Raw genomic sequence first — 26809 nt, 5'->3', positions numbered from 1 at the left:
GGATGGAGTCGACACCCCGCTGGTGAGTCTCGGTGCTTCAAGACAAGGTGCTCGCCTCGCTTGGGCACCGGGATGTGGGACAAGCTCTGCGCCGCTATCCGTCTATTCCTCTTGGGGAGCGCGGGCAGTGGACGTCTATCGGGGGTCGAATCATCTCCGGGCAGCTCCAGGAGCGGCGGCTGTCTCGCCTTCGTGACTCGCTCGATGAAACTCTTGAGGCGACTGTCGGCGGAGTCCGTCTAAGGGGATGGAGTGTTGTTGACGATGTTTGTGGCAGCCACTACCGTCATGCCTTCCGAGGTGGTAGCCCCGACTAGCGCTGGGTCAAGGCATGCCTCGGCATGCACGACGCTGGGCTGCCCCCGGGCGACAGCCTGACCTGTGGTGGCTCCTCCTGAGAGACACCCACCGAAGCAGTCGAGCACGCTCCTGCTGGGGGGCTCGCCACGAGCGAGGCGACGAACTCCTCCAACATTGGGTCGATCCACGTGGGAGGCCCCGAGCACGCCCATAGCTCCAACGCCAGTGGATCTTGCTCGGAAGAGGGGAAGCAGCATGCAGCAGCAGCGGCAGCGGCGTTGCCGTCGTAGTTGGCCGACGTGCCCAAGCTGACGTCCATTGCTGGCTCACTTCGGTGTCGCCACTGTGTTCCGCTAGCACCCCTGTGAGACCTCGCCCGAGCCGCGGCGGGGCGCGTGAAGGGGGGAGTCGGGTTGCCACCACGAGCGGGGTGCCGCGGTCGGCCACGATCCTTCGCTGCCAATGCCGCCGCATGCCTAGGCCGTTTGCTGTCCCTGGTGAGGTTGCAGAAGTCGTGGCAGCGTAGGTAACGCTGCGGCAACCGGCAGGTCGCTACCCGGTGCGACTAGGAGAGGCAGTTGAAGCATCTACCGTGAAGCTCTGTGGGTACCTTCCGGGTCTGCCGAGCTTGCTTGGCGTCGCGACAAGGCTCAATCGAGGTGGTCGCAGGTCGAGCTTCCTACCGAGGGAGGATCTCCCACCACTCATCGGCGTTGGGGGCGGAGACCCGCTTGTGGCAGCCGAGGCACTGGTGTGCCAGGATGCGACTCTCCACTGGCCAAGCAGGAATACCACACACCAGCTGTGGGCGCGTCCGACTATGTTTCCCCCGCCTTCGCCCACGACCCTAGCGGCCCACCACCTCTCCGCCTCGGCCTGACATTAGAGTTTGGGCGTGTGGCAGGGACACAGCGACCAGTTTTGGCGGACGACGGGCGGCGTCCAGGTAGCTGGCGGGGTGGTCGTCGTTGGACTCCTCGCCGTCGGCGTCCGCCCACCGGCGGCTCATCGTGCGCCCTCCCGCGGGGCCACCCGGGAAGAACGGAGCAGCGTCCTAAGAGAGGAAAGGTGAGCTGGGGACGTCAGCAGCACAGGCAGCCTCCCGACTGCGGCGCGGAGACGCAGGTGGTGACGACGGAGACCGTGCGTCCCGCTCCTCAGCAATGCAACCCATGCGAGGGAGGGCGGACGAGCTTGGAGCGGCCTCCTAGACCACCGGCGGACGCGGATCCAGCCGCCTGGGCCCACCCGCATGGGATCCGCCCTCCTCCGTGGGCTGTGGCGGCGGGCGCGCCCCTGCGCCAGCACCGGCGAGTTGGGCGGTCGCAGCGTGGCGGCCAGCGCCGCCGGCGCCTCCGGTGAAGTCAGGGAGGAGCCGCAAGCAATAGGAGTACGTATAATAATAGTGATTAGTAGTAGTAGTAGTACTGAGTCCGGCCCGTCATCAATAATGGGGCGGAGGGTATGTCTGCTGCCAAAGCAGCGTAGCGTAGCCATAAACGAATGATAATGAATAGAAACGTACGGTGTGTCATGTGCGGCAGCGAGCCGCGAGGGAGCATGCACGTTGCACAGAGTGAGTGTGGTGGAGAGATCACGGTCACGGGTTACACCAGCCCACCAATGCGCCGCGGGACGTACACAGGCCGGCATGCACAGCACATACTTGTGAAATACGCAAATCCCGCGATGTCGGTGAAGGAGAGTGAGTACGCAGAGTGAGTACGCAGGCAGACGCTCCTCCATGCATCTCGGCATGGACGGAGACCTGGACCACACGGGGCTGTTGTGTTGGCTACCTGCACCTGTGAGAGGGGAGGAGCACGAGGAGGAGGCGGCGGCGGCACAGGGAACGCTTTTACCCAACCTGACCACGCACGAGGTAACGCTGCCCACTATTAGCCTCACCTGTTCCCTCCATTTTTTCTACACACTGGCTGGCTATCGAGCTCTCTCGCCTCCACTGGCTGGCTGCTCTACTAGTCGTGCATCTCCCAAGGGAAGTGTGGGCATTGTGGCAGGACACACAGACACCCGCCACACAACCCGCTTGTCCTCTTCCTTCCGCGTCGGCCGAGGCCACGCACATGGCGCTGCTGCCTCTGCCTCTGCCTCTGCCTCTGCCACCCCTCCTCCTCCTCCTCCTGGGAATGCTCGCCTCCCGGGCGCCGGCGCAGCAGCCGGCCACGCTGCACGAGCGCGATGCGGCGGCGCTGCGTGACCTCCGCGCCAGCCTGCGCGACCTCCGGGGCTCCCGCTTCTTCGACACCTGGGACGACGCCCGGAGCCCCTGCGCGTACGCCGGCGTCGTCTGCGCGCCCGACGACGCCGACGGAGACGGCGGCGGCGGCGACTCCTCCGACACGCCTACCGTCCTCCGCGTGTCGGTGCTGACCCTCGGCACGGGGCTCGCCGACTCCCCGGGACTAACTGGCACACTCCCGGACTCCCTCTCCACGCTCGCCGCGCTGACGGACCTGGTCCTGTACCCGGGCCGCGTGTCCGGTCCCATCCCATCGGCCCTCGGCGCGGGGCTCCGCCGCCTCCGGCTGCTCTCGCTGGCGGGGAACCAGCTGACGGGCGCCGTGCCGGCCTCCCTGGCGGGGCTGCCCGACCTCCACACGCTCGACCTCGGCGGGAACCGCCTCGACGGCGCCGTGCCGCCAGGGCTGCTCCTTCCCGACTCGCCCAGCCTCAAGGTGCTCATCCTCGCCAACAACGGCGGCATCTCCGGGGAGATTCCCGACGGGTTCGCGAGCTCCGGGCTGTTCCACGTCGACCTCGCGAGGAACGCGCTCGCTGGGGGGCTGCCGCCGCTGCCGGCCACGCTACGGTACTTCTCCGTCGCCGGTAACGCAATGCAGGGCACCCTCGACGGGGCCTTTGGTTCTGGTGGCGGTGGTGGTGACGACGGCTCTGCCAGTCCACCACCCCTACCCGCCGACCTGGCGTTCCTGGACCTGTCCATGAACAACTTCTCGGGCCGCATCCCGGCGTCGGTGTTCGGTCTCCCGGGGCTGTCGTCGCTGCTCCTGTCGCGGAACAACTTCACGGGGGCGCTGTCCGTGCCGCCGCCGTCCCCGCAGCAGGAGTGGGCGGTGGTGGACGTGAGCCACAACGGCATCTCCGGCGAGGTCCCGGAGGCGCTGGCGGCGGCGGGGAGCCTGTACGTGAACAACAACCGGCTGTCCGGGGAGGTCCCCGCGGCGGTGGCGCGCAGCGTGCTGGCGGGGCGGATGACCACGCTGTACGCGCAGCACAACTTCCTGACGGGGTTCCCGGTCCCGCCTGCCGCGCCGCTCCCGGACTCCGCCGCGCTCTGCCTCTCCTACAACTGCATGGAGCTGCCGTCGGCCTCCGCCGCCGACGGGTGCCCCACCATCGGTGGCCCCCTCGAGGCCAGGCCCGCCGAGCAGTGCCGGAGCACCACCACCAGCGGAGGAGGAGCAGGCGGCGACGGCTGACGAGCTGAGATGTGTGACACGGACGGGGGTGGCAGGACAGGTGGGGGCGCGCGCGCGCGCACGCTCGTCGGCACGGCACGGCACCCCGGCACGTCCTCGTCTTGTCTTGGGGACGGACACGGACACGGACACCAGGCTGGCAGCTGGCTGGGGCCGTGACCTCTCGCGTCGCTCCTTTGTCCACTTGTTTTAGCTGTAACCGTAGAGAGGTGTTTTGGTGGTGTGATGATTGGGATTTTGGATTTTGGGTTTGGGTTTGGGTTTGGGTTTGGGTTTCAAGTTTCAACGCAACAGAATCCAGCGCGGACGGATTTGTCGTCCCGCGCCCGCGCCAGCGGTCACAGGGCAACGCAACGGAACGCTTCTTGTGTGCTACTGCTACTCCCTCCATCCTTGACAGTCTTATTACAAACTACATTTTTAACCATTTATATTATAGTACTGTTATACTTATAAATTTATGATAAATGTATAGTACATTTAGTTACATATCTAACTGTTTGTATTTATAGTAATTAAAAATTGCTAACTAAATCATCGGTCAAAAATTTTAAAGTTTGGATTTTGAAATAATAAAAAGAGAGAGAGAATGCCAGAGTATTTATTTAGGAGTATTATTAATTTATTAATACTCAGCATGCTCAACTGGGTTCTGGGTTGCCACCAACAGAGATATATACTCCTGTAAGCAATACTGTACTATGCTTCGTTCTTGTTGTGGAATACATGTGCACTAATGAGTGTCTGAATACATATACAATGCTGTCATCTTGTTTCGTTGACACTTGACAGACAGCCAAGCTCCCTTATCCTTTCCCATGGCACCTGTAGCCATTTTCGGCAATGCAACTTCTTTCTCCAGAGTCTTATTCATTGCCAAATCGGTTATCGGCGTAAATAAATAGCATCAACCATTAAGGGCCGCCAATATGAGCTACTCCTATTTCCCAACCCCCTGTGTTTAGGAGTACTGAATCTAAACTGTCTGGATCTATTTCTGAATTCTACGCCTCTGAGTGTAACATGTTCAGGTTTATTAATTCAGTTATATCATGTTCAGTTTGATCGATGCCTGTCTGATGAAGGTTTGTTCAGATGTTTGATCATGTTCAGTCTGACCTACGCAGTTTACATGTGTTAATTAGTACTTGGCAGCTCACTAGGTCGTTTATATTTACAACTACAATTAAAGGTTGCTCCACTTCTTGATGTATTACTACATCCCTCAACAAATAACCCTTCTCTCAGTTCATTCAGATGGCTGTAAGAGGCTTATTTATACTAATTATATCTCTCTTTGTATTTCCTGGATGAGCTAGTACAATCAGTCCTATACATACGTCTGTGCAAAACACATTGTTTTGCTTATGATCAGGATCAGCATATATATGCCATTGGACATTGGTCCAGGGGATAGGACTGGCGTTTTTATTGGCCACTATTGCTTTGCCCACTTGAGCAGAGCGCACCACGTTCGCTGCATCAGCGGAACAGTTCTCACTTGACAGAGACAGTGGTACCGGGCAACTAATTACAACCGGTTTTAATTCAATACGGACTGACTCTTCTAAGATAAATCTATCAACTGTCTGCAACAAGATGAAGCCGGCAAGCCAGAAGAAGGTTTGTGCCTAACGAGTTAAGCCTGTCATTGCTGAAAATATCTTGTGTCTGAGAACGGTTCAAGTTTGTGCAACCATTGTCAGTCTCTTCAGGTAGGCATGGATGGCATTCGAGGCTTCCTAGAAACTGCTGTGCAATCCAAAATACACTAGCGGTGTACACATTCAGTATCTGTTTTAACTGTTGTGCTTGCTACCGAGTTGTTTATACGGCGCATGTACAGACAGGCCGTTCCGTTTGAAGCAGAACTGCAGAAGCAGTATCTAGTAGCAGGCAGAAAAAAGAGGCCAGCCAAACGGGGCGATTACTACGGTGCTCCAGTGCATTTTTGTCTGTGGGCTCAAATTTTTCTTCTTTCGTGGGCCGCGCCTAGCTTCTGAATTATTTCTTTCCTGGACTGAGTGAGGGATTGCTCGTTTTCCTTTTCTTTTTGTTTGCGGCCCATGACAGCCCATATTTCAGAACGGGCCGGTTCATTTAGTTTGGTTTATTTTCTTTCCTTCTTCCCTATAATTTAATTTCGTTGCCTGAAATTTATTTCAAGGAATCAACTTTGATTATAAAAGTATCGATTACACATGGAGATGGCAATCCTACCCTTCTCTGCGTTCATATTGTGGTTTCTGTGGGAAATCATGTGCTAGTTCATCAAAGTATAAATATGGCTGTAAGAGGCTTAATCACATCTCTCTTTGGATTAATGAACTACTAGTAGCAAATTTAGTCCCATAAATCTGTGCAAAACACATAGTACTTTTCTTTTATGTTTGATAAGTTTTTAAGTTGACAATGTTTAGAGTATCAAATAATCTAACAGATTTTGAGAATCAAACTTTCAAAAGTTCCAAACAATCTTGTATGGAGATATGCCCGTTACCAAAGTCGTAGTGCTTGACAAGATTTAGAATTATATGGTTGAAATTTATTTCATTGGAGATTCGTTTAGCGGCCAAACTATTCAATATGATATTATTAAATGTTTTTTTTTTGGCCTCTCATCTTAAGTACAGCTGTAGAATCTGTTCGGATACAAACACGATATTATTAAATGTTAATAAAAAAGATAGCATCCTGTATCCGTTCACAGGTAAGTGTGTAGTGCAGTGCTAGAAAGTTATCAAGCGGTTTGAAATCTCAATCTTATATTATTAATTTTTTTACCACTAGGCTTCATGGTTAGGAGTAGTTGGCATTTTTTTTGGGAAAGATCCGGTTCCCCGGGAGAAGGTAGCAGTACAACCTGGTTTACATGCGTGATTAGTAGCGCTACCGTGGCCTAGGCTTCGTAGGTGTGGATTGCTGTCTTTTTACTCGTTAGAAGGAGAAGGCCTAGCAACTTTTAGTGGTTTGAGAGCTGTTCCCCCTGGCAAGGACTAGTAGGTGTAACAAACATCCTTGATCTCCTCAAAGATTGCTTGCTCTGTTTTCCTAGTGTCTCAAAAAAATGATCGCGAGCTTCTACTCCCTGTTCATTTAATCGTTTCTGTGGCTTATAAGTCGGCTAATGCTGTTTTGTCGTGAGAGAAAAACACTATATTATAGCTGATAAGCGTGGCTGATACGATCAAACGAACATGGTATGCACCAAAGATGTCAAGATCGCCAGAGAGTGCACCACCTTATTTTCTCTGCCTATCAAACTAGAGAACCAGTTCTCAACTCCTCAAGGTCGTAGTCCTCAGCTCACTTTGTAGGAAGTAGTAGTTGGCAATGGAATACCAAACGAGGCTATTCGTTACTTCATAGAAATATGAATATAAACAAATGATAGTTCATGTTGGATTACCATGTCGACAGAAGTGTTTTTGTGTGTGTGTGTGTGAAATTTGCACTGCAGGCTTTCAGTTCCAACTAGAAGCACATCTAAAATTCCCGGTGTTTAGTTTTTCCACTAGTGAAAACCCACAGGCCGAAATGTTTATGATTGAAAATGCAGAATTTAAAAGTTACTCTCAGGTCTCCCTTATACGGTTTGATGGGAGGGATCCAAGTGGGTTTTATCTTCTACTTCCTCCATTTCAAATTATATATCTACTAGACATAATGTGTATAAATACATAGCAAAATCGATATATTTAGAAGGCTTCTGCTCCGGTACTCCTCTTCTAAAAATTTGCACAGATATCAAAGCAGCATAGCTGATTTTTTTCCTGAATGTTTTCACCTGGATTCCGCATGGGCCCAACCCGTCCAAGCCTAGCCCGTGCGGCCGTGCCTAGCCCATACCCAAGCCGAACTCATTGTGCCCCCGACCCCCCTTCGTTCAGATTATGCTCGTTGCTTTCCCTCGTGCCGTTGTGTGCTAGCAGGCGACGAACGCTCCAGTCCAGGTCGATCTGATCATCTCCTGTGAGATCTTAGTTTTGCAGTGTCTATGGCACAACCATCGCCCTGGCTGGCATCCTCGTACACATCTAACATGGGCAGCAGGCAGCAGGCAGCAGGCAGCGGTGGACTTCCATCAGGATGAGGCGCAGATCTCTGAACGACGTCGCTTGTCGTTGTCGAGGAGGGGCGTGGACATGGAGGCACAACCTCCTTAGTCCTCTGCGCTGCCCGTACGTCGAGGACATGGATCCCGCGAACCTCCTCATCCCAAATCGAATGGCACCGCTGCCGGCTGCCAGCACACGAGACACACGACGAAACGGATCGGCGGGGTGCGCCATGTGCGGTGCAAGGCCACGCGCGCAGACCGGTGTGGCACCGTCGAGGTCGAGGTCGAGCTATGCAGGGCCGTTGTCGTCACCTGCTGCCGCGTCGTCAACGCCGCAGGGTGCGGCAGCGTCGAGGTGGCGCGGGCCATGATCAATTTGGCGTTCTGAGATGCTGTTGGCCTGAATAGAGAATGGTTCAAGGTCATATGCAATGATTACGTCAATCCTGCAGCATTGAGGGCTTGAGGCGACGACCTGAGCTGGGAGACGGCGACGCACGGAGCAGCGTTCGTGGAATTTGGGTGAGAGATTGGTTCTCTAGGCGCTTCTAAAATTTATGTCACATCAAATGTTTAGAGGTTAATAAGGAGTATTAAATATAAATTAATTACAAAACTAATTATATAGATGGAGTCTAATTTTCGAGACGAATTTTTTAAGTCTAATTAATTTATCATTAGCATATGTTTACTGTAGCACCATGTTGTCAAATCATGGACTAGTTAGGCTTAAAAGATTCGTCTCGTAAATTAGTCGCAAGTTGTGCAATTAGTTTTATAATTAGTCTATATTTAATACTCCATGCATGTGTCTAAACATTCGATGTGACAGGAATTTTATGAGGAGGGGAAGGAACCAAACAGCCCCTATATATGCATCAGCGGAACAATTCCCGGTGATAATGGGGCAAACAAGACAGCCAGTTTTCAGTGCAACAATTTTAGGGTCTTTTCAGTACAACCAATATGTCTACTCTACACATTGTTCTAAGATACATTTAAGAACAGTTTTTTTTTTCTTCAAAAACAACTATTCTTTCAAAAAAAAATCTATGAACAGTAGGAGATGAACCCAGCATGCCAGAAGGTTTCGTTAAGCTCGCCACTGCTGAAAACGTCTCGTATCTGAAAATGGTTCGAGTTTGAGCAACCACTGTCAGTCTCCTGAAGACCTCAAGTAGGCATGGCATTCTGGTATTAGGGCCAGTTAGACTTGTTTCGTATGAAAGGCTGCACCTATGTTGAAATTATCGGGGAATTGCTGCGCTTGCTTGCTATTGCTAGTGAGTTGTTCATACGGTGCATGCACGTACAGGCCGGCGGTGACTGCAGCTCGTTTGAAGCTCATTTGAAGCAGTAGCAGGCAATCTGACAAGTATCAGGTAGTTCGTCGCATGATTTATTGATGACAAGAACTTTCTACAAAAATAAAATAACAGAAACACTACTAGTCTTTTTTTGTCTGGGACAGTGATTGTCAGGCCGTAAATGATCGTGGATTATTTACTGCTGGCTGATTTGGTGTGAGAGAAAAATATTGTTTTAGCTTATAATCCACGATCGTATCCGAGCAAACGAACCTGATGTGTGTTGTGTTGATCAGGGTAGTCAGTCGTACGTAGGATTTGGAGTTAATGATTTTAAAGAATTTGATTGAAGCTAAAGGTCGGGGCGGGATGTCATTTCGAACACAAGAGAAGAGCCAAGAGGGATGCATGTAAAGCGCCATGATTTGATTTGATTAAAAGCAAGCATCGAAGGAAGGAAGGAAAAAAAGGACTTTAATTCGTACTAGTACTGTACCCGAAGCAAATTGAATTCAAAGCTGAAGCTGCTGCCGCCGCCACCTCGAAGTAAGCGCCGGCTCGGGCTCGCCATGCCGATGGAAGAAGAGAAACGCATGCAGGCAGCCTCGAATTCAGGGCCTCCTTTTTTTTTCTTCCTTTCTTTCGGAGTTCGTTCTTCAGTTGAGAGTTTGAGGCGGAACGGAACGGAATGGAATGGAACGCAGCGCGACGCACGGACGGCGACCGAAGCGAAGACGAGACGGGAGAGCGAGACCGTATTTTTTTTTATTTGGTCTTTTTTCGAAGAAAATTTACGTTTGGCCCTGTGGGAGACTTAAACTTATCTTTAGATCCTGGGTTGGCGTCATGAGTCCTGGCGCCGAGATAACACGTCTCGGCGCCACAGATCTTGACGCCGAGGTGCCTGGCTGTGCACTACAGGAAATCCTAGGTGACGTTGACGTGGCCGGTACCTCGGCGCCGCAGATCTTGACGCCGAACTCGGCGCCATGTATTCTGACGCCGAGCATGCATTTAAAGCGTGCGGCAGTACCGCATGTCTCCATCCACCGAGGACTTCGCCTCGTCGACCGGTGCGGCACTGCGTCCCACGGACTCACGGAGCAAGCGGAGGAAGGAGAAGGGGAAGCGAGCGAATCGATTCGAATCCATCTCTATCACGTAGTAGTAGCGGCGTATTGTAGGCTATGCTAGCTACTCCTGGCTGCTAGCACGTCATAGTACGATCTGGCAACTCAATCGCCATCAGTCATGTCCGTGAGGCAGCGCAGCCTGCCGTGCGAACGGCACGTCACTCGCTGTTCGGCGGATGCGGCTGCGGTTGCACTGCCTCCGGCTCTGGCCGGTTGCCCCTACACCACAGCTCCAGCGATATCGACGACTGGCCGTCTAACACCGAAGGGACGGGACGAGTCGAGGGGGGCAGGGGCATCATACGCCTACCGGCTACCGCTTTGCTCTCCCTGCGCGGGGCGACATCACTTCTTTACATTGCATTTTTCTTTGATTTATTTATTTATTTATCTATATATTTATATAAAATGTTAAAATAACTCAATTCTCATAGTTATTATCTTAATCAAATATTGTGAGGTCCGACTAAATTTATAGTATTCTTTACTAAGATTTATGATACCAATTTTTAGAAAGTGATCGATACCTTTTCATTGAATCAAAAGATCGTTACATAAGTCCGGATAAAGTCCGGGACTTCATAAAACTAAGATCAGACTGAATCAATGAAAATGTATTCTTTACTAAGGGCCGAATAGTAAAAAATACGGGGAGCGAGAGGCGACGGCGACGGCGTAGAACAGCAGGCAGCGACGGGCCAACGGTCGGCAACCGCCCGCTCTGTCATTTCCTAGAGTAGTTTCCTGTCGTCCCTGCTGTACAAGAGGAAGACGCCGGACTCTACTCGCCGGAGGGGCCTCCGGAGAAAAGAAAATTGATTTTTAGTGACCTCCACCTCCAGCAGCAGGAGAGAGAGAGAGAGAAGGGCAAAAAGGTCGGCTCCAGTTGATTGACACTGACACTAGCTGAGCTAGTTCAAATGTTTGGTTGCAAAAACGAATAAGGTTGATCTGCGTTTCAGTTTTTTTTTTTTACAATGTATGTATGTACTAGTAGAGTATCAATCAAGTACATGTAACCGTGTTTCATTCTTTTCTAATATAACTTCACTCTTTAACATGATTCACAATTCATTATTGCTAGGAGAATCGAAGGGACTGCATTGGGCATTTGCATTGCATGCAAGAGATTAGAGGTGGATCATACTGGTATCGTGCAGCTAGGCATGCAGGGGGGGCACTACTGGTCTGCTCTGAATTGATGATGGTCCTGTGCATGCCGAGTGTGCCCGATCGATAACTGAAAAGCTATCACATGCACGCAACAGTGCGCGGCCGTAGAAAGCAGTCAGTAGTGACTGATCGATGAACGTACTGGTCGTTGGTGTTGGCCCTCTAGCTAGTTAGGTTTTACTGTAGTGTTTTTGTTTACCCATCGCTTGCAAAAGCAGCTCAGACCTAGCAGTGCCCACTTGATACACTGTGTGAGTTTCATTGCCACCTAAGACTATTTGCTAGTCAACTGAACGCTAGAACTTATAGTGTTTTTTTTACTTACGATGACGTTTCTTTGGCACGGTTTATGCCGGCTTCGGCTTTATCTATTTTGCGCAAATCGAGGCACTGTAGCGTGAAGTCGTTTTGTAAGCCGGGGTTAAAATGAACTAGAAGCCGGGAAAAGCTAGTTTTTCTGGCTTCACCGGTGAAGCCGTTTTAGATGAGCCGTGCCAAAAGGGCTATAGTTTGGTGAAAGTTTAGTACTGTGTTGTTTTTAGGTACATGGACTAGTAGCTACTCATCCATGCTAGCTTGTCTTTGTCAACTAAAGAACCAGATTCAGATTCGAGCTAGCGGCCCTGTTTGTTTCGCTGAAATTTGGTTGTGGATGATGTTTATGCTGATTTGTTGTGGGAGGAAAAATGTTGGTTCGCTCGCTGAAAAGTGATGCTGAAGTAGTGTTGAAGAACAGGATGAGCATCTACTAAAAGTTAGTCTATCTACATACTCCAACCGTTTGAATAGTCTAGAGCTACGCTTATTTAGTGCCTGTTGTGCGGGGCCTCCTCTGAAGAGCTCATCCTCTATACACATAAACGACTTCGTCTCCTCTTTCGTACACCAAAATCAAAGCGGCTTCTCTTCTTATGGTGTTTGGTGTGGCTGTTCTGAGAGGCGAAGCTACAATCAAATAGACCCTAGTGCACTGTCTAAGTAGCATATACAATAGTATTACCACAATATAGGTAAAAATAAGGCAATTTAGTGGTAGAAAACCATTTTTTTTGTTGTGGTGCCATGGCGAACGTGGCGTCTCCCACGGTCTTCTACTAAAGTTGCTGCCGGCGTCCATGGCCTATCTGGTTCTTCACCTCTATTAAACTTACGGCTGGAGCCAGAGCTGTGCAAAAGAGGCAGAGTCTATTTTGCATGGTTTTACTTGAGTGCTAAACTTTAGTGCCTGTCAAGCACGATCTCCTACGTATCGGAGGAGCCGGAGTTCGAGCCACAAATTGCAGCTCCTCCTCCGTAAAAAAAACGATATCCTCTTTCGTATACAACCAAAAAAAAACACGTCTCTTGCTTTGGTGTTTGTTACGGCTCTTTCTAGAGGCGAAGCTACAAACGAGACCTTAGTGCACTGTCTGTTTAATAGCATATACAATAGTAATACCATAACATACAGTGACAATGAGACTATTAAGTGGTAAAGAACTAGGCCATGTTTAGTTCCACCAAAATCCAAACTTTGGCACTATAAAAAAGAAGATTTTCCGTCACATCAAACTTGCGGTACATGCATGGAGTACTAAATGTTGACGAAATAAAAAACTAATTGTACAGTTTGGTTGTACTTTGCGCGACGAACGTTTTGAGCCTAATTAGTCAACGATTGGACAATTATTACCAAATATAAACGAAATGATACATTGCACTACAGTGATCTCTCTTTCCGGCGGCGCCAACTTCGGCCGGCAACGAAACGCGGCCCTATTTTTCTTGTGGTGTCATGGCACCAGGGACCATGAACGTGGGGCCGCCCATGGCTTCAATTCTCTGGCTCTTCTACTAATTAAAGTTGTTGCCTTTGTCTATGGCTTCCCTGGCTCTTCTACTAAGGCCTTGTTTGGCATGACTCCAACTCTGGGTGGAGCTGCTCCACTCCAGAACTCCAGGTGGAGCCAGCTCTGGGTGGAGTTGGAGCTGTCTGATGGAGGTGTTTGGCTGGGAGGGTGTCCCCAACTCCAGAAAAGAGGAGTTTGATGGTAGATTGCCATTCTTGCTCTGGTTCGACTTGAACTACTTCTCACAAATATGAAATGAAAGTACATGCAGTGAAGTCCAAAATAATAATAAATTTCATGTCATTTGGCTAGAACCGAAATTACGAAATAAGTTCATAGTTCGAAAATAAGGTCGTTACAATAATCATTGCACTAGTTCCATGCTAGGGCGATGGATGTAGCCATACTATCACAAAAGGTGTCCATAGTCACAAAGCTTGATTCCGAAGTTGATCCATCAGAGGCATGTTGAGACATAGCATGCTTGTTGTACCTTTCCAGAATAGTAGGCATGTAGGTAGGATCTCTATCAAAATAAGCAAAGTCCACATCAACACTAGCATATTCCTGTATGAAATTGTGTAGGACCATGGTAGCGGCAACAATCTTCTTTTGTGTGACCATTGAATAACCGGTCATCTTGTAAATGATTTGCCATTTCATTTTTAATACTCCAAATGAGCGCTCAATAACATTACGAACAGATGAGTGTATACGGTTGAACTTCTCTTTTGGAGTATTTGGTTCCATACCTCGATGCCACTCGGGTAAGTGGTATCTTTCACCCTTGTATGGAGCCAGGTACCCCGGACGATTAGGATAGCCAGCATCTACAACATAGTACTTGCCTACATATATGTAAAACAAGATAAGTTTATGCATACAAATATGAACAAGAACATAAGGAAAAATATTTACCTTGAGGAGGATGTGGGAAGACATCTACATCTGCTTCCAATGCATGGTACAATACACTTGTGTCATGCAAAGAACCTGGTTGACCCGCAGCCACATAGGTGAAGCGCATATCAAAAATCACAAACGGCAAGCACTTCGCCTTCTTGCCACTTCTTTCAACCGGCCTTGCCAATCTCTTGCCCCTTGCAGGTGGAGGAGAAATACCATTCTCCTCCTCTTGTGTTTCAGCAACAAAATCATCTTGTGACTCATCTTGTGTGCCATCAACATTTTCTGTTGCTTCAACATTCACAACATGAGGAGACCAATGATCAATACCAACAGTAGTGATGTCAGTAAAACACTTGGCTAATTCATCTTCATTCTCAAGGCCCTTCTTTTTAAACTTTCCACAACCCGGAATGTCCTGAAATAAGCAAAACAACACATATTGTTATAAGTATTACCAACAGAATTGACATATGCAAAAACAAATATATCTAAATTTTTGAACCAACTTACATCTCTAGCTTTTTTCCACCATTCATCATCCATAGCAATAGTCTTCTTTATAGGGTCCCAACCAGTCCCTGTTTGCCTCAGCATTAGTTTCTTCCATGCCTTAAAATCTTCCTTCAACTTGTCCTATTGGTTCTTGATCTGACTCTTGGTAGCCACAATTCCAGTCCTATCTTTGAACCCTTTCTCATCCTCAGCATAACCAAGTGCATTCGAGTGTGTGTTTGGTCAATTTCCTTTTCCAACTTGTTTGGCAAACAACATACAGAGCACCCGAGTGTTCTTCGAGTTTGAATCAATTTCAGGCATCTATCCAACTCACAAATTTCATATTAGAAGCCATTAATCTACTTCACTGAAATGGTACTGTCCATATTTGTAGTACAGACAACAAATTTTGGATTGAAAAATATCTACTGTGAATCTAGGATTGCAGCATAGCACAACAGTTCACTCCCACAAATCCAGCCTTTAATCATACTGTGAATCAATTTTTGAATCAAAACTGAAGAAAAATACCTTGCTCTGCGGCCGGCGGGGGATGTCGGTGCTGGTGACGGGCGCTTCCTGGGGCGGCCTCCACTGGGAGCGGTAGATCCGCGTGTCCCCCGCTCCGAGGAGGCCGCCGGGTCTGCGGTCGGGGCGGGGATGTCGGTGCCGGTGACTGCCGCGGCCGGCTTCGTCGGCACGCACTGCTCGCTCGCGCTCGGATTGACGGCGGCGGGGCTCGGATTGACGGCGGCTAGGAGGGGCTAGGGCGGACGGGAGGGGCTCCGGCGTCCGGCGGCATGGGTGGACGGCGGCCGCCGGTGTGGGTGGCGGCGACCGAAACCCTAGCGTTGGAGGAAACAGGCGCGGGACGGAGAAAAACAGGGGCAGGGAGAGTCTCGGAGGAAAAGAACGAACCGTTTTTTGGTGTAACCAGTGGCATCAGTGAGTAATTACTCATCAACTTCACGAGAAGGTTCAAAAGATGTGGTTCTGGAGTTGCAAAAGAGGTGCTCCAAAACTCTACCCCTATTTGCACTACAGCTCAATGGAGTTGGCAGCTCCAAGGAGTTTTGGAGCAAGGATGTTTGGCTGGAATTTTTTGCTGAAGTTGCTGAAGTTCTGGAGTGAAGCCATGCCGAACAGATCCTAAAACCGGTGCCGGTGCCGGAGCCGGAGCCGGAGCTGGATTCAACGCCACCATGCAAACTAGACTGTCTTGGTGTCAAATAGAGTATCCGTCGGCTGATTCACCTGCTCAATTAACCTGCTTGTAATAATGGATGAATCATGGGCGTCGGGTGTCGATCGCAAGTACATACAGGGTAAACAACGTGGGCAGGCCAAAGATGCCAGGAAGGTAGTAGTGGAGTGGTCCTCATCCTGAGTCTGAGGCCCTGTTTGGTTGGGCTTTTGGCTTTGGCTTTTGGCCCCAAAAGCCAAAAGCCCAACCAAAGGGGCTGATTTTGGAGGCTGCTTTTTCAGAAGCAGCTGCTTTTTCGTAGTACATTTTTGAAAGCTGGTTTGACCCTGTTTTTGGCTTTTGGCTTTCTGCTTTTCAAAATTGGTGGAATAAAAAGCTCTTCCATAGTTGTTTCAAGAGAGATAAAGATAGAAGGTATATTTTATACTTGTTTAACCAAACAGCTTTCAGTTTTTCTACAGCTCACAGCCCACAGCAGCTTTCCCACAGCTCACAGCCCACAGCAGCTTTTTTTCACAGCCACAGCTCAACCAAACAGGGCCTGAGTCGTTTAGTGCTGCGTAACAGGCAGTCACAGCTGACAAACCCAAGTGAAAAGGGAAGAGGGCCAACAGGACAGGGCAAGCACAGTGAACACACTGATGAAGGAGATCAACCCTGGGACTGGGACTTGTTGGTCGCTTGGACAGAGATGAGCTGCTCTTGCCTGCTGCCTTGTCCCGATCTCCGGGTGCGTGCGTGCATCGCATTGCCATTGCAAATGCATGCAGAGTCAGTTCAGGTGACAACTCCTCCCAGCCCCCACTCTCGTTCAGCTGGACCACGACAAGTCAGCAACTTCTCCGAGCCCACCCTAGAACGAACGGCCGGACGGGAGCTGAGCTGCCCCTGGCCGTTGCTGGGTGGTGGGTCATCGGTAGTAATAGCAACGACAGTTATGAGCCGCTGGTAACGATGGCTGATAAATCGGCTTAGAGCTCCTCCGCTCCGCGTCCACGAGGCACGAGGTGGGTCTCCTCCGAACTCCGTTTCCGTTCCATCTTCTTCTGTTGGGAGCGGGTGTTTGCTTTGCTCGCCATTTTTCGTTTCCGCCCGCCGTGCGAGCGCGTACAGCTACACTACAAGCCTGGGATCTGACGTGTCCGGACTCCGGACGGTGGTGTTTGCCTTCCCCTGTTCTGTTCCCCACCACCACCTTCCCCCACGTCGCTCGGCTACAGCGCCACGACGACCTCGCCGTCCGGCCCCCTTGCACTGCTTGCCGCGCCAGCAGGCCAGCCAGCGCCCCCCCCCCCCCCCCCCCCCCCCCCCTCCTCCCTCCCAATCCGCAGCGGGCCGCCGCCCGCAGCAACCACTCGGACGGGCCCCGCCAGGCGCCAGGTTGCTCCGCCTCCATCCATTCCGAGTAGTACGACTAGTTCCCAACCCGTCGCCTCCTCCTCCTTTTCAATTTTCAAGATTTTTTCACCACCGGTTGTTTTCTTTTCGTCGCGTCCTGTCTCCTGTGTTGTGTGTGATTTTCCTCTCGGACGCTAGCGCCGCCAAGGGCCACCACCGCTCCTGCACTGCACTGTACTCTCTCAGCCGCCCTCTCCTCTGCGCTCCACCAGCAACCGGGCTGGCATTCAAGTCCAGTCCACACACAGAGGACAGCCAAGAGCGGCCGGTGTGTGCGGGGCGAAGGAGCTGTGTGGTGTGCCATTGCCTTTGTCTCCTTTCTCATTCTCGTCTCACTCACCGGGAGATGCTCTGAACCGGCTGGCAGGAGCGAGATCGCCGTCCCTGCCGCTACGAGCGCGATGACGGACGCCGCCGCGGGCTCCGGCCTGCAGCTGCAGCCGTCGGAGAGGCCCGCCAGGGGAGCGGGAGCGGGTGCGGTCGTCGTGGTGGCTGTGCGCGCCGCCGCAAGGGAGATCTCCAAGACGGCCGCCGTCTGGGCGCTCACGCACGTCGTCCAGCACGGCGACAGCATCCTGCTGCTCGTCCTCATCCCGCCGCGGACCTCAGGTATGTGTATGCATTGCATATTCACCCCCTGTTCTTCAGTTTTTCATTCCTACTGCAACAATTGCTCTGTACCGGCCTGTCTTTCAAGCACTGCAGTGCAAGTGTTTGTTACATTTACTCACACACAAGCAGTACCACAGTGCCATTAACCTGTCTGTCAGTATGGTCTGGATGTATGTACAAATAATTGTAATAATTACTCTATGGTTTGCATACACATGTACAGCAGCTAAACTTTCAAATGTTCTGTCCTTTTCTAGTGTTCTCTCCTTCTCCCTTCTACTTTTTTTTTGGAACGAATTCTCTCTTTTATTAGGCAGGAAGTTCTGGGGCTTTCCGTTCTTCGCTGGGAACTGCGCAAGTGGTCACAAGGCAGTGCTGAACCAGAGGTCGGATGTTGCTGAGCTGTGCTCTCAGATGATTCGAAAACTTCGCGATGTATATGATCCCAACAACAAGGTCTGGATAGCATCCTGTCGCCCACTTTTGTCGATTCAGAATCTCAACCGGCTGGATTTCTTACTTGGTTTGGTCACCGTTTGTGTTTGTTTAGACAAATGTGAAGGTTAAGATCCTCTCTGGATCACCTCCTGGTGCCGTGGCCACTGAATCCAAGCGGGCTCAAGCAGGCTGGGTTGTGCTGGACAAGTAATGTCACACATTAACTCTCTTCAGTGTTTCATATGCCGTCCTGCTGTTTTTGTCTCTTCTCTTGCAATGCATATACATCCCTTTCCTTAAGCACAGCTGTTTGGCATCTTGTTCAGGGAGCTGAAGCATGAGGAGAAGCGCTGCATGGAGGAGCTGCAGTGCAATATTGTGGTTATGAAGCGCTCTCGGCCCAAAGTTCTACGGCTGAACCTGGTGGGATCGCATGAAAAGGAGTCCAAACCAGCTCCTCCGGCATCACCTGAGCCAAGTACGTCAGTTGGTAACACCGTGAGCAATACCAAAGAGCAGCGGAGTCCGATTCGAGTGCCATCTGTGACACCTAACAGCAGCCCAGAGTCAGAAGCGCCTTTTGACACAACTGATGTTGGAACGTCTTCTGTCTCAAGCTCCGACCCTGCCGCTTCTCCATTTTGTGCTTCGGATACGAATAGCTCTTTGACGAAAGAGGCAGCCAAGGATAACATCCAGCATTCTGATGTCAATATATCTGACTCTGAGAGTGAGGCTTCAACTCCTCCGCCAGCCTCGTCCCTTCAGCCATGGATGGCTAACATTTTACAGGGGCCTGCTTCTGCTAGACTACCAGGAAATCGCCCTAGAAGGACACCTACTGCAGATTCTTTGCTCGAGAAGATTGCCAAACTGGATCTCTTGACTGAAATCAACGCAATCAGAAGCAGGTCTGACTTGAACTTCAGAGGCAATGTGAGAGATGCTGTCTCACTGTCCAGGAGTGCACCTCCGGGACCACCGCCTTTGTGTTCTATATGTCAGCATAAGACGCCTGTATTTGGAAAACCACCTCGGTGGTTCAGCTACGCCGAACTGGAGCTTGCAACTGGCGGCTTCTCCCGAGCAAATTTCTTGGCTGAAGGTGGGTTTGGGTCTGTTCACAGAGGTGTCCTTCCGGACGGCCAAGCAATTGCTGTCAAGCAGCACAAACTTGCTAGCTCCCAAGGCGACATCGAGTTTTGCTCGGAGGTGGAGGTTCTGAGTTGTGCGCAGCATCGGAATGTTGTAATGCTGATTGGTTTTTGTGTTGAAGATAAGAGACGTTTACTAGTATATGAGTACATCTGCAATGGCTCACTAGATTCGCATCTTTACGGTAAGCATTTTGCATTCCAAAAACTTGGTGTATCAACTTAACAGGAAAAATAATCTCTTTCTGCTGTCATATTCTTCCTTGGATTTCTAATGATGACCACACCGTGCCAAAAGGGACTAAAATATTTCTTCTGAGTACAATATTTCTGAAGTCTGAACTATTTGTTGTGCCCCTCTAGATCGTAACAAAGAAACTCTGGAGTGGGCTGCCAGACAAAAGATTGCAGTAGGAGCTGCCAGAGGTCTGCGATACCTCCACGAAGAATGTAGGGTGGGTTGTATAATCCACCGTGACATGAGACCAAACAACATCCTTGTCACACACGATTTTGAACCACTGGTATGGCCCCTCTCGTTGTCATGCTTATTTATTACCCTGAAATTTACTTCTACTATTATGTGAAAATTGGGTTGCTATGAAATCTTACCAGTTGACTAGATCATGCTGTGTCTGAACAGCCATGCTTTAAGCTGAACCGTAAAATGAGCATCAGGTTGTCTTGGTCTGCCACAACACGTTGATTTATTGTTTTCGTTTTCCACAGTAGTCACTATCATGGTCAATCAATCTTAGTTATCATATACACATACTATAAGTTGTGTCAGATTGAATGATTTTGTTCCCATTGGCATTGCCAGTTAATCTTTGTTTCCCACTTATCCTAGTATGAGATTGTGAACTTTACTTTTGATATCATGACAGGTTGGAGATTTTGGCTTGGCTAGGTGGCAACCTGATGGGGACCTGGGTGTTGAAACAAGAGTCATTGGCACATTTGGGTAAGTTTTCAGATGTACAACTTTGCACTCCTAGGTCAGTTATGACATGTGAAATTCTGCAAATCTGAGCCTCTGTTTTATTACTATGCACAGTTATCTGGCACCCGAATATGCTCAGAGTGGGCAAATAACTGAGAAGGCAGATGTCTACTCGTTCGGGGTTGTATTAGTGGAACTTGTAACTGGACGCAAGGCTGTTGACATTAACAGGCCGAAGGGTCAGCAATTCTTAACTGAATGGGTGAGTTTAGCAGTTCACCTACATTATGCTTTTTTTTTCTATCAAATGAATAATGTTGAACTGAGTATAACTGAGTGGGTGAGTTTAGCTGTTGAACTAGTTTTGTCTGTGGAGTTGGTGACTCATATCTTTGTCATATCAGCAAATGAATAATGTTTTTCTAGCAATCAAATCAACTAGCTCGGAACTCTGATTGATATTTCTCTCATTCGTCATTATCAATGCATCCAAAATGGAAGCAAACAAATGAAGTTTTCTGTTTTAGTAAGAATCAATGCTGCGCCCACCTTATGTTCCCCATTCATTTATATTTCCGTCGTCTGTAACAGGCTCGGCCTCTGCTGGAAGAGTATGCGATCGACGATCTGATTGACCCTCGCCTGGGGCGGCACTTCTGCGAGAACGAGGTCTACTGCATGTTGCACGCAGCAAACCTGTGCATAAGGCGCGACCCTCATCTGAGGCCACGCATGTCCCATGTTAGTCATTCTCCGCTATCATCACCGACTTAGTAGGGATCTTGATACTGGCCGGCAGCCTATCATGCTCACGCCTTGTCTCTTTTGGAATGTTTCTGAAGGTTCTGCGCATACTAGAGGGCGGCGACATGGTGGTGGATTCAGGCAGCGATGCGGGGAGCAGGAGCTGGCGTCTGCAGAACGAGCGGTGCCAAGAGCAGAGCAGCCCAGCTCAACGTGATGCGCAGTCACAGACCGCGGGAAGCCCATGGAGTCGAGATCGGCAGAACTTGTCTCACAGATACTAGCATTCGTAATCCCTGTGCAGGATCGCCGCCGTGGAATCTGTATCGTTCCTAGCTTAGCTAGTCCTTTCTGAGTAGCGGCCTCTTCTTCCTCTTCCTTGTTCTTTCTCCATGGCGCCTTTTTTTTTGTGTTATTATAAGTCGTGTGTATAGTGGTGGAGATTGTAGTGGTAGTGGTAGGCTCACATTACATTACATATTATATTACATATTGTCATGAGCTATGGATAAGCCCGTTCGGCTGTTACGGTTGTCCATGGGTTAGAGTTAGTTGGAGCTATTTGGGGCTCAAATAGCTCTAAAGTATCCAAACATGAGGGTTAGATTGGGGTTATTTGCATCTAACCCACCCAAAAAACTATCCACCACATCTGATGCTTATTGAGGCTATTTGAGGTGGGGCCCACTGGAAAAGCGTTTTTTTTTCGCCCGCACGCCGCACGGGATCTCGCATTCTCGCTCCCGTTCCCCACCCGCACTCGTCTCCCTCCCATTCCCCACACGCGCGCCGCCGCAGATCTCGCCACACGCGCTGCCGCGTCTCCCCAGCCGCGCCGCCGCCTCCCATCGATGGACGGAGACGGCTTCGACGCGTGGGGCTCGCAACCGTCGGCGAGCGGCCCTGGCCACGCTCCCGCTGGCCTCGCGGATCTCGACCTCAACTCGCAAGCGCCAACGGCGGAGGTGTTCCCGGGGCTTGGGCTCTACGGAGCCATCCTCCAAGGCAACGCCGACGAGCTCCTCCCTGGCCGCGTCAGGGGCTCTGTCCTCCCTCCCTATCGCCCACCACGAGCTGGAGCAGGAGACGCGTGGGCGACTCCGACCTCACCCTACGCCCGACAACTCCACTTTGGCGGGTCGTCGGCGGCGGCAGCCGGTCACGGAGGAGGAAACAGTGGCGTATTCCCCGGCGGGTCATCGTCGGGGGCAGGCGGCGTTCGTCAGCGCACGAAACCATCCGGCGCAGTACCCGGCCGGCAGCGCACCAACACGGCGTTACGTGGCGGCGGCGGCCAGCGCACGAACACGGCGATCCGTGGCGGCAGCGGCCAGCGCGTACCGCATCCCCGAGCACCGAGGGCACCGAGGAGTGCCGTCCGTGGGCAAGCATCCGGCTCCAGCGCTCCCTTCGACATCGATGAAGAATTGGAGGATGATGTGGAGGAGTTAGCGAGCTCCGGCGGTCCCCCGGTGAGCCATGCCAATTGAGCCCAATGGAATGATGCAAATAATGCTTGCTTATTAGAATTGTGCATAGAGCAACGTAGAGCAGGAACGTATAATGGTGCACAAATGAGTAGTGAAGGGTACGAAGCTGTTGTCCACGGCTTACTTGCTCGAAGGGGGTTGCTGTATACCCGTCTACAGGTGAAGAACCAAATAGGCGTACTCAAAAGCACCCACTCATTCTGGCGCTACTTGCAAACGCACACAGGGTTAGGGAGGAAACCAGATGGAACAATTGATGCAGAGTCTGAGTTCTGGACAACACACACAGAGGTAAAGCTATGCATGAGTCTGAGTTTCCTAGCAAATTGTGTAGTGTGCTCACCTTAACTAGTTTTTGATCACCTTGTGATGTAAACCTATGATGCAGAAAAAACAATACCTAAAGAGGCTGCAGTGGGGTCCTCCAGGAAATGAGGAGTTGCTTGATGAACTATTCAGAGGGTTCACTGTCGATGGAAGCACAACCTTTGTGCCTGGAGATGATTATGGTTAGAATCAGGAGCAAGATGTAGGGGCAGAAGAGGAAGAGGAGTTTCAAACAACACCTACAAGTAGAAGCAGCCAGAGGAGTCAGAGGGGAAAGAGGTCATTAAGCAGCAATTCAAGCTCTTTGACCAGTCCAGTGAAGAAGAGCAAGAGCCCAATGGTGAAGATTGTGAAGGACATAGCCAGTACCTTCAAAGACTCTATCAAAGTCAACACTACTCAAATACAGAAACGTGCAAGTAACAAGGCAGCATGTTCTGTCGAGAGGTGTCAGGAGCTGGCATTTGAGTGTGGCGTTGAGGAAACCATTGACTCTGTCTATGCTATGTCCAAGATGTTCGAAACAAAGTACCAAAGGCAGTTCTTCTGTGGCAAATTAACTCCTCAGCTTAGGTTGGGTTACTTCAAGAAATGGTGCAGGGACAACAATCTGAGCTTAGGAGGTGTTGAGTAGTTCAAGAAATGTGTGTGTTAAGATGTTGATCTTTTATCTATGTGTTGAACTATTATCTGTGTGTGAGGTGTTGAACTATTATGTCTGTTGAACCTATCATCTGTGTGTGAGGTCTTCAACTATTATCTGTGTGATGTGTTGACTTAATGCTATGTGTTGAACCTATTTATCTAAGGGCTGTATTAATTTGTTGAATTAATTTCATTTGCTTACACTGCTTCAAGTTTTAGGCTATGTGTTGACAATTTGTTACATGTGTTGAAGCAGGAAGAAGATCAGGGCCCCATGATTGAGGAAGAAGAAGATGATGGAGGCAGCACAAGTGAGGATGAGATTATATCCATGTGCTGCAATAATTTGGTGGAGGCCCAGAATTTAATCTTGTAGTTGGTTCCTATCTTGGGTATGTACTCTGATAACTACTTTGTCAAACTACCTAGGAGGGTCACTGGAGACTCTGGTTTGGATTGGGTGCAGGAGACACTAGCTCGAGATACCCAATGCTACAATATGTTTAGGGTTGAGAGACCTTTATTTAACAGGTTACATAATACTTTGGTCCATTCATATGGGTTGAAGTCCAGTACAACAATGACATCTGTAGAGGCTCTTGCTATGTTTTTATGGGTTGTTGGTTCACCACAGTCAGTTAGACAGGCTGAGAATCGTTTTAGGAGGTCTATGGAGACAGTAAGCAGAACATTTAACAGAGTTTTGACATGCCTCCTTAGTTTAGCACATGACATAATTGTACCCAAGGACCCAACATTTTTAGAGGTGCACCCAAACTTAGAGAATCCTGCATTCTGGCCACACTTCAACGACTGCATAGGAGCTATAGATGGGACACATGTGAAGGTTGTGGTGGATAAGAGTAAGAGGGTTCCATACTTGAACATGCACAATGAAACCAGTCAGAATGTACTTGCTGTTTGTGATTTCGACATGAGATTTACCTTTGTGTTGTCGGGATGGCCTGGTTCAGCACATGACATGAGAGTTTTCAAAGATGCCATAACTACTCATCATCACAAATTTCCACATCCACCACCAGGTATGCTACTTGAACTGTCTTGCAACAATTTTTATCCAATTACACTTGTTCATCTAAGTCTCATTGTGTGCCTTTCAAAATATGTAGGGAAGTATTATGTGGTTGATGCGGGGTACCCAAACCGGTCGGGCTACCTTTCACCATACAGATGTACAAGGTACCATGTGGAGCAATGGCAAAACGGCCCGCCGCCACAAGGTATGAAAGAAACCTTCAACCATGCACTTGCCAAAGTTAGGAATGTCATAGAGCGATCTTTTGGAGTGTTGAAGATGAAATTTAGGATTTTGTTGAATATGCCAAGATTTCCAGAGGACAAGCAAACTAGAATTATTGTTGCTTGTATGGCTCTTCATAATTTTATTCGAGAGAGAAGAATTACGGATAGGGAATTTGATGCCTGTGATGCAGATGAAAATTATAACCCAATGCCTAGTTCTTCTGCATCAGCATGGCCAGAGGATGAACCTTTTGTTGAAGATATCAACATGAATGCCTTCCGTGATGAGTTAGCTGATACTTTGTTTAATAGAGTGTAATTTTTGTAGCTTGATTGAGGACATGTTTGAGTTAGACATCTTATTTGTATGGACAAATTAAAATTTATCGTGTTATGGATGCATGATTTGTAAAGATGATTTGTTTGTGTCATTTGTGAGCGGCCACACCAAATCCGGCTGGGAAGGAGCCAAATGAATGAGAAAGTACATTTATTGTCAATTTAACCCTTGCATCCAAACATCTCTTTGGCTGGAGGAGGTGCTGGAGCAGGTCCAGCAGGCGGTTGAGATGCTGCACGATGCCGACGCTGATCTCGGCTTCTCTCTCTCGGTGAGACTAAATCTGTCCTTAGTTGCTTTGTTGGAAGCTGTTGTCCACCTTTGGTATCTATTGTCGGTAGAAAGTATTTGATGCTGATTTATCGTTCAGTTGACTTTGGTGACTACCTTTGTTATCTGCTCTGGCAGTGATGTTATTAGTTAGTTTAGTGCTGGGTCCTGAAATAGTGGTACATAATCATATATCTGAATGTTCCTGATTGTTGTAATAAATCTTTCCAAGATGTTGCAAGAACAGTATGTTATTAGTTTAGGTGAAGTCATGTCTGTAGTATGCCAGTATCCTTAATATGTATTTCCAGCTTCCTATCTGGAATGTGGTCTGAACAGTCTCATGGTCATGGCCCTTACAGAAATCTCTTTGGAGTGACAAAGTAGAGAGAGAATTTTCCACATGTTTTATTATGTTCTGAAGCTGCCCTACAATTAAAACAACTTGCTTTTACCTAGCAGATGTGTGACCTTCTTAAATCTAAGGTTGGATCGCTCGAGTTCCTTCAAAAGCTCAGTGGTATTCAGAAGTCAGTAGATCAGAATGGTGCAGGTAAGCCTCTGTTGGATGAATATATTACTACTATAAAAAGTACATAAGAGATGATAAAATGACTGGCTCAAATTACCTTTGTAGTGGATATGAACTCAGATATGTTCCTTTCACTCTTTTTTTTTTGCGCATATTCACTCTATTTTTCTTGAAATAGTAACCACTGTACTTTGAAAACTTCTCTGTTCTTTGGCACGGTGGAATCTGATACATCATGGGATATAATAAAGTCGGTGGATTTGTGGGAAGATGGTGACTTAGATGATGGATATGTTCTTGTTAAGCAGGTGGATGTGGTTGATGGGATTACTTCCTTTATGGCTGCATACTTGTTATCACTTAAAGGGACCAAGGTAGCAATTTTCTTCACCTGATGGGATCATCATACTGAGCGAGGAGTTTTATGTCTCTGCATCTTGTACAATAGATGCTTTATATATTTAAAATGTGAATTTCATGTTTGTGCAGGACATGTCTCCAGATCAACTTCAGAAAGGTTTACTTTTTCTTCTCTTAATTCAGACGAACGGTGACATAGGTTTTTATTGGATATTCTGATGTTAAACTTTTTGACTGTTCATGTTCCAGCGCTTAGGAAGACGTTTTCAGCTGAAAAGAAGAAAAGTAAAATCCGGAAGGCATGGGATGGAACTAAAGTCATTTATAATGTTGCTTCATTGGGCGTTACTGCTGTTGGGTAAGTTATTATTGCACTAACCTTGGACAGTAATATTTTCGTAAAGCATTATTCTTCCCAC

The 26809-nt window shown here is 49.2% G+C and overlaps 3 protein-coding genes and 2 pseudogenes across 7 annotated transcripts; all 5 read left to right on the top strand.

Annotated features, from left to right (window-relative positions):
- Positions 1–2251: 2251 nt before the first annotated feature.
- On the top strand, positions 2252–4043 carry LOC136514002 (DNA damage-repair/toleration protein DRT100-like). The gene has a single exon (XM_066507982.1). It carries the CDS (start codon positions 2388–2390, stop codon positions 3762–3764), a length of 1377 nt encoding a protein of 458 aa, XP_066364079.1. The 5' UTR covers positions 2252–2387; the 3' UTR covers positions 3765–4043.
- Positions 4044–16831: 12788 nt separating this feature from the next.
- LOC136512893 (inactive protein kinase SELMODRAFT_444075-like) lies at positions 16832–21668 on the top strand. 5 transcript variants are annotated; one of them, XM_066506905.1, is made up of 10 exons: positions 16832–16881; positions 17640–17881; positions 18198–18340; positions 18435–18529; positions 18649–19661; positions 19840–20000; positions 20364–20440; positions 20534–20681; positions 21011–21160; positions 21262–21668. In XM_066506905.1, exons 2-10 carry the CDS (start codon positions 17674–17676, stop codon positions 21445–21447), a joined length of 2181 nt encoding a protein of 726 aa, XP_066363002.1. In that variant the 5' UTR covers positions 16832–16881; positions 17640–17673; the 3' UTR covers positions 21448–21668. The 5 variants fall into 5 exon arrangements, with proteins under 5 accessions (XP_066363002.1, XP_066363003.1, XP_066363000.1 ...); XM_066506906.1 differs by lacking the exon at positions 16832–16881 and adding an exon at positions 17264–17282; XM_066506903.1 differs by lacking the exon at positions 16832–16881 and adding an exon at positions 17325–17540.
- A 346-nt stretch (positions 21669–22014) lies between these two features.
- Positions 22015–23614, top strand: LOC136511366 (uncharacterized; annotated as a pseudogene).
- Positions 23615–23899: 285 nt separating this feature from the next.
- Positions 23900–25207, top strand: LOC136511364 (protein ALP1-like; annotated as a pseudogene).
- Positions 25208–25960: 753 nt separating this feature from the next.
- On the top strand, positions 25961–26752 carry LOC136512895 (uncharacterized). Its single transcript, XM_066506907.1, has 4 exons — positions 25961–26061; positions 26263–26404; positions 26520–26547; positions 26640–26752. The coding sequence occupies exons 1-4, from the start codon at positions 25961–25963 to the stop codon at positions 26750–26752; spliced, it is 384 nt and encodes a 127-aa protein (XP_066363004.1).
- The last annotated feature ends 57 nt before the right edge of the window (positions 26753–26809 follow it).

The sequence above is a fragment of the Miscanthus floridulus genome, chromosome 16 (assembly GCF_019320115.1).
Source record: "Miscanthus floridulus cultivar M001 chromosome 16, ASM1932011v1, whole genome shotgun sequence".
Classification (NCBI taxonomy): domain Eukaryota; kingdom Viridiplantae; phylum Streptophyta; class Magnoliopsida; order Poales; family Poaceae; genus Miscanthus; species Miscanthus floridulus.
This window is presented reverse-complemented; position numbering and strand designations above follow the sequence as displayed.